Source organism: Cupressus sempervirens, chromosome 2 (assembly GCF_028749045.1).
Source record: "Cupressus sempervirens isolate cs-2001-9-10 chromosome 2, ASM2874904v1, whole genome shotgun sequence".
Taxonomy (NCBI): Eukaryota; Viridiplantae; Streptophyta; class Pinopsida; order Cupressales; family Cupressaceae; genus Cupressus; species Cupressus sempervirens.
The window spans coordinates 599,931,872-599,945,907 of NC_143119.1; the positions used below are offsets into that span (position 1 = coordinate 599,931,872).

The window sequence follows — 14,036 nt, forward strand, 5'->3', positions numbered from 1 at the left end:
ATGAGAATCTGCATGAAACTAAGGATATTAATGAAGATTTGATACTAAGTACATAGTGGATTTTCTTGATGCAATACATGTTAGAAAGGTCAACGTTGCCATTGCACCAAAAGATTGACCTGTCAATGCCCAATACAACCAATAGTTTTATAGAACCACAAGAGGGGTTAATGCATGTTGTGAATCCTAATATGAATGTTGGCCCACTATCAACAATCCCCCTCCCTATGTCACTCATCATGGCTTGTAGGCTTTGAACCTCTGACCAAGTTCTAATACCAATTGTTAGAAAGGTCAAGGTTGTTGTTGCACCAAATGATCAACCTGTCAATGCTTGATACAAGAAATCATCTTATAGAACCACAAGAGGTAGTTAAGTCATTTCATCAATCCTATAAGGGATGTTGGCCCACTACCAATAGTACATTTTTTTGATTGCATCGTAACTAGACATGTTTCCATCAATATTAGAAACTACTATTGGAACAATTGTTATGTTGTCATTGATATCAAACCTTATTGTTAAGATAGTTTCCTATCTAATTTTAGTTCTATATCTAGATGGTTAATCAAGAGGTTTTGAGAAGTTGGACATAACAATAACATCTAGAGGAATGATTGAGTTATGAGAAGAAACTACAATGGACACTTGATTACTTAGGCTTTGACAAGATAAAGTGATTGTTTAAACATGCTACAAGTGAAGAATATAGCTATACTAAAACCTTGAAGAAGTTATCAAAGATTGACCAAATGCATAGGCTTGACACAATAGTAGAGAAAAAGATTAAGAAACTTCAAGTGTATGCCAAGTGATGCTAGTGTCGACTAAGCCCTAATGTAAGCCGAGAAGATGTAGGATTGATTGAGTGTTAGTATATGTGTTGAATAGAGTGTTGGTAGCAACTGATTAATCTAATGATGACTAAGTGTTTGAACACAATGTTGGCCGAGGAACAACATTTTGACAATTTACGAGAAAATTGTCATTTCCAACCAACAAATTTGATTTCTTGGAATATGTAAAGCATGTTGAAGATAAGGATGGATGACCTAAAATATTTGAATCAAGGGAAATTGTGTATGCACATTTCTATTCAAGAGTTCAAGGATAAGTTTGGAGAAGTTTTAGAAGAGAAAAGAGGAGACAAAATGTTGCAAGGATTTGATGAATCTAACCTAAACCTAAGATCTATGTTGGTGTTTAAGAAGAAAAATATCAACATTACCTATTTAAGGAGGTGTAAGGACTAACTTAAAAGTTGTTGAGGTTAGCAGAGTTGGTAAAGACCTAATTAAGGTTGGAGTAGTTATTGATGCTATTGATTAGAAAATTTTAGCAAAAGGATGATAAAAGTTAAGAAGAGGTGAAGAGTGATTACTTGAAGGCTTGCCAAGAATATTGGATACTAAGATGATAATGAAGGTCAATCATTGGATCAACTTGTGAGCTGGACTATGATCTATATTTGCATAGTGAGTTGTATTTGACAGATTAAAACCTATTGTTACTTTCTTACCATTTTATCAACATTGAAATCCTTTAATCAAGGTGGCATTCTAATGGAATGTTTTAATTCCCCTAATAAGGCCACTCTTAATAAGGTGATTAAATCCTTTAAAAACATCACATTTAATAGTGTGTTTTGTAACCTTTAATAGTATTGGCTCCTAAAAAAGCTTATTTAAGAAGAGTGAAAATATTAGTGACATGTTGTTGGTATTTTTTCCCAAATTGGGTTTCTATGTTAAATCCTAGTGTCAAACTTGTGTGGATGATTTTTGGGTTGACTTTGTTAGAATATATAGTCCACCAATATAACTAAGAGGGGCAGGTGAGTCAGTTATCCAACTAAGATCAAAATTATCAACCTTAAACAAACTTAACCATATGAGAAATATAAACTAAAACCACAACGAGATAATCATACACAATGACACTAGATATTTTAACTAGGGAAAACCTTGATCAGAAGGAAAACCTCGATGGGGATAGTAACCACAAGATGATGTACTAATATAAATCTTCCTTGTTAGAGGATGAAATTGGTTAGGAGTCTATGAACATTCAATACATATGAGTTCTTGTTAGGAGACTTTGAATCCCTATTAGGAGTTGTGGAAGACAGCTAGATCCACTACCTAAATAGCTTCAAGGGAAAGACCAATGAACCAACTATCCATATGATCTCTATATTATTCCTTGTAGAATAATAGAAATGAAATATACTTCCTTCCTCTTCTTTTTTCCTATCAGTCAGACCTTTGCTCCTTTTTATCCTGTAACCAGATCATAAAACTTGCATCTAATAATATGTTGGATCACTTACATGCATTCCTCAAATAATCTGTATGCATTTCTTTTCAATGAATAGCCAAGAAACATACCTTCATCACCTCTTGGATCAAGCTTACCAATGTCATAGTTCATAAGGTATCCTGCTCATACATTTTTTGATTTGTACTTTTTTCAAAGTGTACACTATTGTATTGACTACTTCTCTCCAAAATGTCTTAGAAACATCATTCTCAAATAACATCGCTCTTGCTACCTCTATTACTAACTTATTTCTTCTTTCAAAAATCTCATTCTACTCAGGTGTTCTAGGTGAAGATAGTTGTGTTTTAATTCCATTCTCTTTACAAAATGTGTAAAACTCTCTAGAGGTGAACTCTCCTCCTCTATATAATCTCAAACACTTTATCTTAACACCAAATTCATTCTCAACTCTATTCTCAAATATCTCAAACTTCTCAAAAGCTTCAAATTTCTCTTTAAGAAATATTACGCATGTCATTCTAGTAAAATCATCAACAAAAATCATAGAGTACCTTTCACCATAGAATCCTCTTGTTCTAGAGGGGACCACTCGTATCTATGTGAATGATATCCAGCTTCTCTATGGTAGTGAACTTCTCGCTAGGAAATGATACTTTCTTTTATTTAGCCAAAAAACATTCTTTGCAAATAACATTAGTAGGATTGTAATCTTAGGAAAGTCTCTAACTACAAATGTACTACTAACCTTCACAATATTATCAAAGTTTATGTGACAAAATCTTCTATTCCACAACCAACTATTGTCCACTTTAGATACCAAACATGTCATTTCAATAGGATTCAACTAAAATACATTACCTCTAGATCTTATGCCACTTATGCCAGTTCCAAACAATTTACCATCTGTATCTTTGATAATGCAAGTCTTCTCAATGAATTAAAATTGATAACCCTTGTCCACTAATTGTCCAACACTCAACAAGTTATGCTTCAATCTATCGACAAAATAAACATTATCAATGTTAGTTTTACCATCAAGAGTAATCAATCTAATTCCTTTTATATGACATGTTGCATTGTTACCAACTCTAACAATACCTCCATTATGATTCTTGAACTTAACAAACTTATTCATATCACCAGTCATGTAATGTGAACAACCATTATCAATTATCAAATCATATTTCTTTTCTACTTGGGAAACTAGAGCTCTTTCTTTTCTAATTTCTCTATCAAAATCACCTTCCTTGATAGCCACAAATTCCATTTCATCTTCACTTTCACTTTGACTTCTCATCAAATTCTTCTTCTTCATTTATATACAAACAATTTTTCTCTTCTAGGCTTAAACTTCCCTTTATACTTTTTCTCTCTTTTAGGACATTTAGATGTATAATGACTAAATTCATCACAATTCCAACATTTAAATATTTTGTTACCATCTTTTTCTCTTCTCATAAGAAGGGCTATTCCTTCCTCAATCTCCTTGTCTTCATAAGATCTATTGCTACCAACAAAATCTCCACATTTTCTTGCACTCCTTGCCAAATTAGGTTGAATGTTCAGTGTGCTAGTTAGATCTCCAAACTATCTTAGATCTACTTTTACATATTCTAATCATGCAAGAAATGTTTCCTTTGTGAAATCTTTAGTGTGGGGCATTACTAACTGAATCATCTAAGAAACTTTCTTGAATGGTGGCGTCAAAATTTTTAAGATCTTCCATATTACTTCATCTTCTTCCTTGGTTCCACTAAGTGACCAAATTCTTGCAATAATTTCTAATATTCTACCAATATAGCTTCTTACAGATTCATCTTCCACCATCTTAGCATCTTTAAATGCACATATCCAATTCTACAATCTCATTCTTTTTGCATGTGTATCACCTCCAAAATTATGTTCTAATGCTTTCCAAATTTCATAAGATTGTTTTTGAAATTAAAAGTGACCAAAAGCAAGGGGGTCGGCCCTTAACTATCAAAAGGCTGGTAACTAGCACGTTACCAACCAATAGCAAAAATAGTCAGTAGAAATAGGAGAACCAACAGTTAGAGATAAGAACCTAAAACAAGAGAGCTAGAACCAGAAGGTAACCCTAGAAACTAACCAAATTCCAACGAGGCACCCAAGCCTAATAAAAAACATAATTACAACTGATAACTAGCAAAACTATAACTGTCATAACATTATATAAAGTCTTTGGATCCATGGACCCCATAACTGAATAGAAATAAAAAAACTTAGATTTCTTTTTTCCCTTTTCTTCTTGCATGAAGAAGAATTTGGGCCCAGTCGTTAGCAAGGAACTTAAAGAGCAATTTATTGTCCTCCATGTCCAAGCCAACTTCCTCCTTCTCTTATGCCAGCAATTGGAGGGTAGTTGCAGTAGCATGAGTGACTTTAAGTCCAAACTTGGAGAAGGTGAAAAACCCCTCCTCCAAAGCTTTAACTCTTTCCTCCAAGTTCCTGTAATGCTCCTCCACCATTATTGTATCCTCTTTATGCTCCTCGACCTTTGTAGCAGCAACCTCCTTCATTTTCTATCCCTTTGGTTTATCTTGCAGCACTCGTGGGTTAGAAGAAATCTTTGAATTTTCCTTAGCAGGGGAAGAAATGGTAATTGGGGAATTATCCTTTTTTCTCGTCTCATCATAAAAGTAAGGGGTTTAAGTGAGAAGCTAGCTGAAACATGGGTTGTCTCAGTATTCCTTTCTTTGTCGTTCGACACTTGAGTTTGAGTGTAATCCATGAAAATGCTCCCAGAATTGAAACTTTTCCCCCCTCCTCATTACCATCATCCTTTTTTGAGTTGGAAATGCTTTCCTCCTCCCTTCTGTCACTGTTATTGTCAGAGCTTTCCTCAATAGGGTATCTAATAGACTTCTGCTTACCCCTAGCCTGGGACTGAGCTAGCCTACTAGACCTTCTTCTTGCTTTTCCCCCAATATCTTCACCAGAATCCTCTCCAACAACCTCTACCACCTTATCAACTTTTAATTTCTTGTTTCCCTTTTGTTCTATGGCTATGTCAATTTTTTTCTTTTTCTTAGTGTCCTTACTAGGAGATGGCCTAGGAGTATGGATTTTTGTCCCTGTATTGGAGCTTGAGGGGGAAATTCTACTATGGCAGGGGTTTTTCACAACAACCTCTCTAGGGGGACATAAAGCTAAGTGGAATTGATACAGATGGAAAAATAACCCCTAATGAATAATGGTGAAGTTTAGGCCTTTACTTTTTTTCTCCTTAACATCCTTAATCATATCCTCAAGCGAATGTAGAAGAAAAAATGGAATGGAAATGAAATCCCTATTTCTAAAATGATTCAACAAGGGAAAATGATAGTAATAGCACACTCCAAACCTGCCTTCTAGGGTGAGATACTTCATTAGGACAAGACAAACATCATCCTAGGGCTTGGGAAGCTTATCTCTTTTAAACCCTCCTTTGTAGCAAATCAGCTCCTCATTCTCCGCAAAGAAGTTTTTCATGCTATTCTCATCTGAGACTTTGGTGACTTTCTTCCACATTTTTTCCCTTCATTGTGAGTCCTATTGCCATGGAAATAACCTCCTTCATGACTTGAAAGGTAATATCATTGATTGTGACCTTCCTATCATCCCAATTATTCACAAACTGTAACACACAATTTTCATTGTGCCTAGCAATGGATAACATATATGGCAAAAAACCCCCTTCCTTCAGGAGATACCAGGTCATCATCCTGTCCTTGAAGTTTTCAAGTCTCGTTGGTTCCAGTCGATTTTGATCACCTCCCATATTAATTTCTCCACTATCCTGCTTCTCTTCCTCAGAAATATGCATCAAAACTTTATCACTTTCCAAATCTCTGTGGCTACTCTCTTGCTTTAATCCTTTGGGGGAATAGGGATTCAAATTACAGACCCACATATGATGAGTACCAGAATCCCATAACATCTTATTATGGGATTCGTGGGTATTAAAAAACCTAATTATCTCTCCCTGTCAATTTTTGACATCCCAATCCATCATATCTATCGTACTTCCATTTGGGAAGCAATTCGAAGCTTGCCTCGAGTTACCATAATTGTGAAAAGACAAATTTCTTAATTCATAATTACTCCACTTGTTATTTGTATGGCCACTTCTGTCTCTTATTTCCAAAATGCTAAAGTTAAATTTAGCGACAAAGTTCTCCATCTTGCCAAAATTGGCCTTGCTTTTAAATTTAGTAATCATCATTTTGAATTCTGCTGCCTTTTTCCTTGATTAGAAAAATCCTTAGATTTTCATTGATATCAACTAAATTTTCCCAGCATGTGATTGCCCTAATGTTAAACCCCATGGCAGCCACAGCATCTGCCACTTGATTATCCTCCTGGTAGATATGCTGCAAGTGGACCATTCTCATTTCCTCCAATATATTTTTAATATCTAGGATGATATTTCTAATCTTCCATCCCAATTTTACCTCCCCCTTGACCCAATCGATCACCAGTTTGGAGTCCCCTTCTATAGTTAACTCTAGGATGTTTCTTTCCCTAGAGAGTTGTAGACCCCATAATAATGCCATAGCTTCTACCACATTATTGCTACCAATCCCCACCTGACCTGCATAAACCAATAGAACATCACCATTCCTGTCTCTCAGCACACCACCAGCCACTCCCTGTCCTCCTTTCATAGCTCCATCAAAATTTAGTTTATATTGTGTGATGGTGGGTGGTCTCCATATTGTCTGTTGTCTCCTCCTCCTAGTAGAGCTATCAAAAAAGAAGAAGTCCTCTTGACAACCCCAATTCTTAGCCACAATGCCTTCAATTCTTCTAGGTTCCTCCTTTGGCATCTTGTATTTAGCTACTCTTATATTTTCCTTCAATAGTTTGTTCATCACTCCAAAAACCACTTCAACCATCCTATTTTCTCCCTTGAATATCCTGTTATTCCTTTCTTTCCATATGTGCTAGCATACATATGGTGGGATAAACTTCCATAAAAGGATTAGTCTTGGATGATGGAATGGGCAATCCCAATTATCCACAAACTATCCCAAGTTATCTTTCATGACCTATACCACCCCCAATCTTTCCCAAACCTTAGTCCAAATGTCAACCGCAAACTGACATTCCATGAACAAGGGGTAAATACTTTTCTTCCTTTTGTTCACAAAGGTAGCAATGGTTTGTTCAAATTATCAATTGTTAGGATTTTTCCATGTTGAACCATCCACCAAAAGAAATTAATCTTATGTATAAGGTTACTGATCCATACCTTACTCCATGTAGTTGGGCATAGTTCCTTACTAAACATTAGGTTGTAAGCAGATTTGACAGTGAATTTCCCAGTCGAAGTTAAATCCCAAGCTAAAAAGACTTCTTGTGGTAGCATTCAGATCCTCTGTTCCTTTATTAGTTCTTCCAGTTCCTCTATGAGAATACCTATCTCCCATGGATAATCCTCCTTCAACAGCTTCTTCCATCTCCTCCCCTGATCAATGTAGTCTCCCACTCTAACCCCTATGTCCTCTTTAAGGCATTCCTTTAAACCACTAAATTTACTTAAAGCTAGCAGTTTCCCCTCCATCCACCTATCTTCCCAAGACCTTGTATTGAAGCCATTTCCTATAATCCACCTCGATCCTTCTCTTAGCAGTCCTCTATTTCTAATAATGTTCTGCCAGATCTTTGATCCAGTTGGGAGGTCATTATTATACAAGTTCCACTGAAAGGAGGTATTAGACAAATATTTAGCTTTCATAATATTTCCCCACCCCGTGTTTCCTTCTGCCAGTCTCCATCCAATTTTTGTAAGGAGAGCTTTATTCAGGTCTTTCATTCTTCTAATCCCAAGCCCCCCCTTAGCTTTTGGTTTACACACCTCCTCCCATTTGACCAGATTCAATTTATTTTTCTCTTCAATCCCTGACCATAGGAAATTGCTTTGAATTCTCTCAATTTTACCATATTAAGATTAATCTTAAATATGGATAGGAAATAAATAAGAATTCCTTGAAGGGCAGCGGCAATTAATTGAAGTTTTTCAGCATTGTTTAATATATTCCCTTTCCATCCTGCAAGCTTCTTTTGAATTCTCTCCACTATTGAATTCCAAAATTCATTAGGCATCTCCTTGGTAGTGAGGGGGAGGCCTAAATAAGTGTTTGGGAGGCAAGTAGATTGGCAATCCAAGATTTTCCTAATCCTTCTTTGAAGTGAAGGATCAGTGTTAAAGAAATAAATCTTACTTTTATGGTAGTTCACTCATTGCCCTGAGCTTTCTTCATAATTATGTAAAATCATTTTCCAAGCTTCAGCCTCCATGATTGAAGATTCTCCAAATAGGAAGGTGTCATCCACAAATTGCTAAATAACCTCAGCTTCAGCATTAGTGGCTGGTTTCACACCTTTAATGCAACCCAAATCAACTAATTTATAGAAAGACCTTCCCAAGACTTTAGCAACCATGATAAATAGGTAGGGTGAGAGGGGGCCACCCTGTCTTAAGCCTTTTCTTGCCATTATGTTACCCCATGGTGACCCATTTAGAAGGACAGAGTACTGCACTGAGCTCACCATCAGCATGATCAGGTTTATAATCTTATTGTTAAATCCAATTCTTTCTAGAACATCTTGAAGGAAGTCCCACTTTACCTTATCATAAGCTTTGGAAATGTCTAACTTGAATACCATTCTAGGTTTCTTGCTCTTTTCTATTGAATGGATAACCTCATGGGTTGAAATAGCCACATCAAGGATCTGCCTTCCTAGCACAAACCCCTTCTGAGGACTACCAATATTTTTTTCCAAGAAAGGCTTTAATTTGTTCACTAAAACCTTAGCAAAGACCTTGTAAATAATATTACATAGACTTATAGGTCTAAAATTATTCAAATTTAGAGGATTGTAATTTTTAGGAACAAGAGCAATAAAGGTCTTATTTATGCTCCATAGTATTTTGCTAGTTTTGAAGAAATCCCTAGTCGCCCAAATAACTTCAGACTTGATCACCTCCCAGAATTGCTGGAAGAAAGCACGTGGCAAGCCATTAGGGCCCGAGGCCTTAAAATTTTTCATTAAGAACACTGACTTTTTCACTTCCTCTTCTGAGATCTTACCAAGGATCCAGTCATTTTCCTCTTCTCTTATACTCCTTGGGATTGAATTAATCAGACTTCTCCTGATCACCTGGTTCCTAGTAAGGTTATCTTCCTTAATTTCCTTACTAAAGTGATCAACCACAAGTTTCCCCATGTCCTACTCTTTTAATACCCTTTCTCCTTCTTCACTTAGTTTTGAGATAGTATTTCATCTTTTGTGGTTAGAAGCAGATCTGTGGAAGAAGGTGGTATTTTTATCCCCTTCCTCTAGCCATTGGATTCTAGATCTTTGTTTCTAGAAAATTTCCTCCTTTTGCAAGATCTCTTTCCACCTCCTATGTTTTTCCTCCTCCTGAATATTCTCCTCCGAGATATTCCCTTCTGCAATAGCCCCTTGGAGTTTTTAAAGCTTTTCCTCTACTTCTCTTTTACCTTTAAACAGATCCCCAAATGAACTTTTAGCCCAAGCTCTGACATTTTTTTTGAATATTATCTAGTTTCTGGGTAAGTTTGTACATTGCAGTACCCTCTATTCTTATATTCCACCACTCCTAAATCTTATCTTTGAATTTTGAATGTGATTCCCACATTATTTCATATCTAAAAGGTTTCTTTCCCCCTTTATAGCCATCCTCCCAATGGAATAAAATGGGTTAGTGGTCAGACACCATTCTGTTAAGATTTTCCAAGTGGGAGTTGCCCATGTTATTCCAATTCCCTAACAATAATAATCTATCTAGCCTAACTTGAATAAGATCTTTGCCTTTCCTATTATTAGTCTAGGTGTATGGGTTACCCCTCAACTCCACATCCATGAAGTCCAGCTTCCCCGTGAATTCACTTAGATCTTGCAAACTCTCCTGACATTCTCTATTGCCTCCCCTCTTCTCTGAATGGTAAAGAGGGGTATTCAAATCACCCATACACATCCATTTCTCCTCCATCATACTTTCAGATATCCTTATCAAATTTTCATACATTTCTCTCCTCCCTAATCTACTATTAGGTGCATAGATATTAATCAATTTCTAGCTGTGACTATTCATTTGGAAATGAGTAATTATGAAGTTTTTTTCCTTTCAAATCTCATAGCCCTTGAATGAGTTTAGATTCCACATGGTAGCAATACCCCCTAAAGCTCCATCTGAATCCCTATGAATATACCTTGCCCCTGGCCAGATATAACTAGCAATTTTATCAAAATTTGAGCTAGACATTTTTGTCTCTTAAATTAACACACAGTCTATTTTTTCTTGAGATATTAATTGCTTAAGAGCATACTGCTTCTAGGGATTATTCAATCCCCTTATATTCCATGAAAGGAGTTTCATTTCTTACCTTTTGTTACTATCTTTGGTGTAAGCTATTTACCACTGGCTACATCTCTAGCAGTTTTCTTTATCCTAGTAACTCTACTTGATGGTCTCCCTACTATTCCTGAAACTCCAATATCTGGTTTTCTCCTTCCCCTTTTCTTCTTCTCTTGCACTTCCCATTCCCCATTATCCTCCTGAGGCAAAGAGGGGCCCATCTCCTTATCCATATTATCAATGCTTGCCATAACTCTCATAGCTATCTCATCCTATGAGACCTTTACTATCCTCAGAGGGGAGAAAACTAACTCCCTTATATCACATTTCTTAAGCTTATGTACCCCGCCTATTGTTAAGGAGCCCATGAGTGTTGGGGTTATCCCTTTCCCCTTAGAAGGGGTTTCAAGCTTGCTCCCCCCAAACTGGGTTGTTGTCAAATCTTGTGTAGTGTTGGTTCCTTCTATTTCTCCATCTTCCAAACACTCTTTCACCAAAGACGTCACCAAAGGTGAGCCCAGAAGGTCCTCCAAATCTCTTTTGAAAGGGTATTCCTCCTGAGCCTTCTCATCTTCCTTAGTCTCTTTACCCTTAGGACTCATATCCTGCATGGAGGTCATAATGGGAGAGGTCATAGGAGGTTTCATTACTATCTTCTTAGTCTGTATAGAAGGTTCTCCAATATTCTCCAAAACTATCCCTGGGGAGCACTCCTATTTAACTTTTTTCATTTTAGCTTTGCAATCCACAATAAGGTGACCAAATTGCCCACATCTTTGGCAAAACAAGCCAGCATTCTCATATTCTATGGGATAAACTCTCTCATCCCATTTAGTTTTTAAAGTGACCATATTAGGCAGTGTTCTGTTTAGTGCTACATTCACATAGAATCTAGCATAAACAAGTCTCAATTTTTGCATTGTCACTTTGTCAGTAGTGACAAAATGACCAACAGAGTTCCCAACCCATCTTAATATCCTTTCATCCCAAAATTCTAGAGGAAGGCTAGGTAATCTTACCCAAATTGGGGCAAGTTTGTTTAGCTCCAAACCAACATCAAAGCCTGGATGCCATCTAGTCAAGGCTAGATGGTGCTTCCCCAAATACCAAGTTCCAGATAGAACCGTCATGAGATCTTCTTTCATGGTAAATCTGAAACAAAAAAGACCACTTGGCATGGTAGAAACACTTACAGTTCCTTTGACCTTCCATTTACGGTCCACCCATTTTCTTACCATCTTGATAGAAGGGCAAAAAGCAACAAATCTGGAAACAACACAAAGTTTGAGGCTAGAAGTCACATTATCCATCATGCCATCAGGGAGTGCAATCATAGGACCTTCTTTTCCACGTGTTACTGAGGGATTCTCCGTGATGGGGCTGGACATCTTGGAACCCACGAGCGCATTTTTCCATCCTACCAGAGAACCCACATGCAACATTTGGGCATCTTCTTGCTGACAACTGGCAGAACTTCCTCTCACCTACTTAGGGATGTCCACACACAACCGTCCATCCTCCAAAGCTAGCTTGACATACCTCGACCCATCAAACATTATGGACCCACCACCAAACGACTAGTCAACATCTCTACTCACTACAAGCACTAGTTGTAGGTCTGGGCAAGAAGGCGGATCTGGAGGTTTAGGGCCCTCCATCATTCAAAATTCAAATTTAAAAATGGGCAGAAAAGTTACAGAGAATTTCATAAGATTTTTGAAGTGGCTTTACCTAACTATATTAATTCTTTAGAAGAGATTATAGTAGAGCTTCTCTAGCTCTCATCTTACACATGAATAGATCTCTTTCTACTCCAGTGCATAGTTCAATATTTTCTTCTTCCACAATCATCTTATTACTCTTTGTCAAGATCCAATGACCCAGACCCATGCACAACATATAAGTCTTCATCTTCTCCTTCCAACTATTATAGTTTGCCCCATAAAATCTAGGAATATCCTTTCTAAAAATATTTACCATTGATCTCACAAAGCTATTAAGCTTATCCTTTAAGGACCTATGGCTCTAATACCAGTTCTTAGAATATATAGTCTAAAACTATAACTAAGAGGGGGGTGAATCAGTTATCCAACTAATAACACAATTATCAACCTTAAAAAAACTTAACCATATGAGAAATATAAATTGAATCACAACAAGATACTCATACACAATAACACTAGATATGTTAACTAGGGAAACCCTTGATCAAAGGGAAAACCTTAGGGGGATGGTACCAACAAGATGATGTGCTAATGTTAGAGGATGGACCCTGTAAGGAGTCTATGCATATATTTAGTACATATGAGTCCCTATTAGGAGACTTTAATTCCATGTTAGGATATTCCAACCCTAATAGGAGTTACGAAAGACAACTATATCCATTTCCAAAATAGCTTCAGGGGAAAGACTAATGAACCCACTGTCCAAATGATCTTTGTATTATTCCTTGTAGAGTAATAGAAATAAAATGTATTTCCTTCCTCTTATTTTCTCCTATCAATTAGACCTCTAATCCTTCTAATCTTGTAACCATATCACAAAACTCACATCCAATAATCCCTTGGATCACTTACATGCATTCCTCAAATACTACTCCTTTTCACACTTTTCACTTGATACAATAATCACACAAACACTACAAAAAAAGAAAACATATTTCCTTTATACCATATCTTCAAAATATTTCCTTGAGTCATCCTTGAGGCTTTCTTAATTAATTATAATAAGATAATTAATTAATTGTAAATACAATAGCATTGTCGGCTCACAATCTATACAAAACTTCACACGTGCCATACTAGGGCTTGCACACTTATTGACATCACCAATAGACTATCCTCTATCATTGCTTGACTGCACATCTTCTTATTGCATCTCAAATGCAAGATAGGGAACAAACATCAAGAACTATTTTCCCAATACTCTATCTCTAAAATGCTCTCTATAAATTAGGTACAACTTTTGTTTGTCTTCAACTTAGACTTTGTACACTTGACCATATCATCTAGACATAGTTTAGAACATTTCCATGATTTCCCATCACCAAAAAATGAAAACATTTTATGTGCCAGTAAGATCTTTTTTTGCTACTCAGCCATTCTTTATAGAAACCATACTATGTTGACACCAATGAAAAACACAATCATGAATGAAACATGGCAATACTCTCCAATGCTTACAGGATACTCCCCCAAAGTAGTATCATCAACATTCATGCTAATAGACTTACTATTAATGTTTACATTTTGCATGTCTATCATAATTAGGAAAGTGGACTACTAGTTTATGTTGAAAGGTTTCTATAGAGGTTGAGCTAATGAATGTTTAGATATGAGGTAGTTTAAGTGTTTGTTTGTTTAATTA

General features: G+C 36.4%; 1 protein-coding gene across 1 annotated transcript; it reads right to left on the bottom strand.

Annotated features, from left to right (window-relative positions):
• Positions 1-11,383: 11,383 nt before the first annotated feature.
• LOC149574823 (uncharacterized) lies at positions 11,384-12,112 on the bottom strand. The gene has a single exon (XM_089815970.1). It carries the CDS (start codon positions 12,110-12,112, stop codon positions 11,384-11,386), a length of 729 nt encoding a protein of 242 aa, XP_089672096.1.
• Positions 12,113-14,036: the final 1,924 nt, after the last annotated feature.

Bases quoted from the DNA above. Each gene is read 5' to 3' on its own strand.
- LOC149574823 (XM_089815970.1), bottom strand. From the start codon at position 12,112: ATGTTGCATGTGGGTTCTCTGGTAGGATGGAAAAATGCGCTCGTGGGT.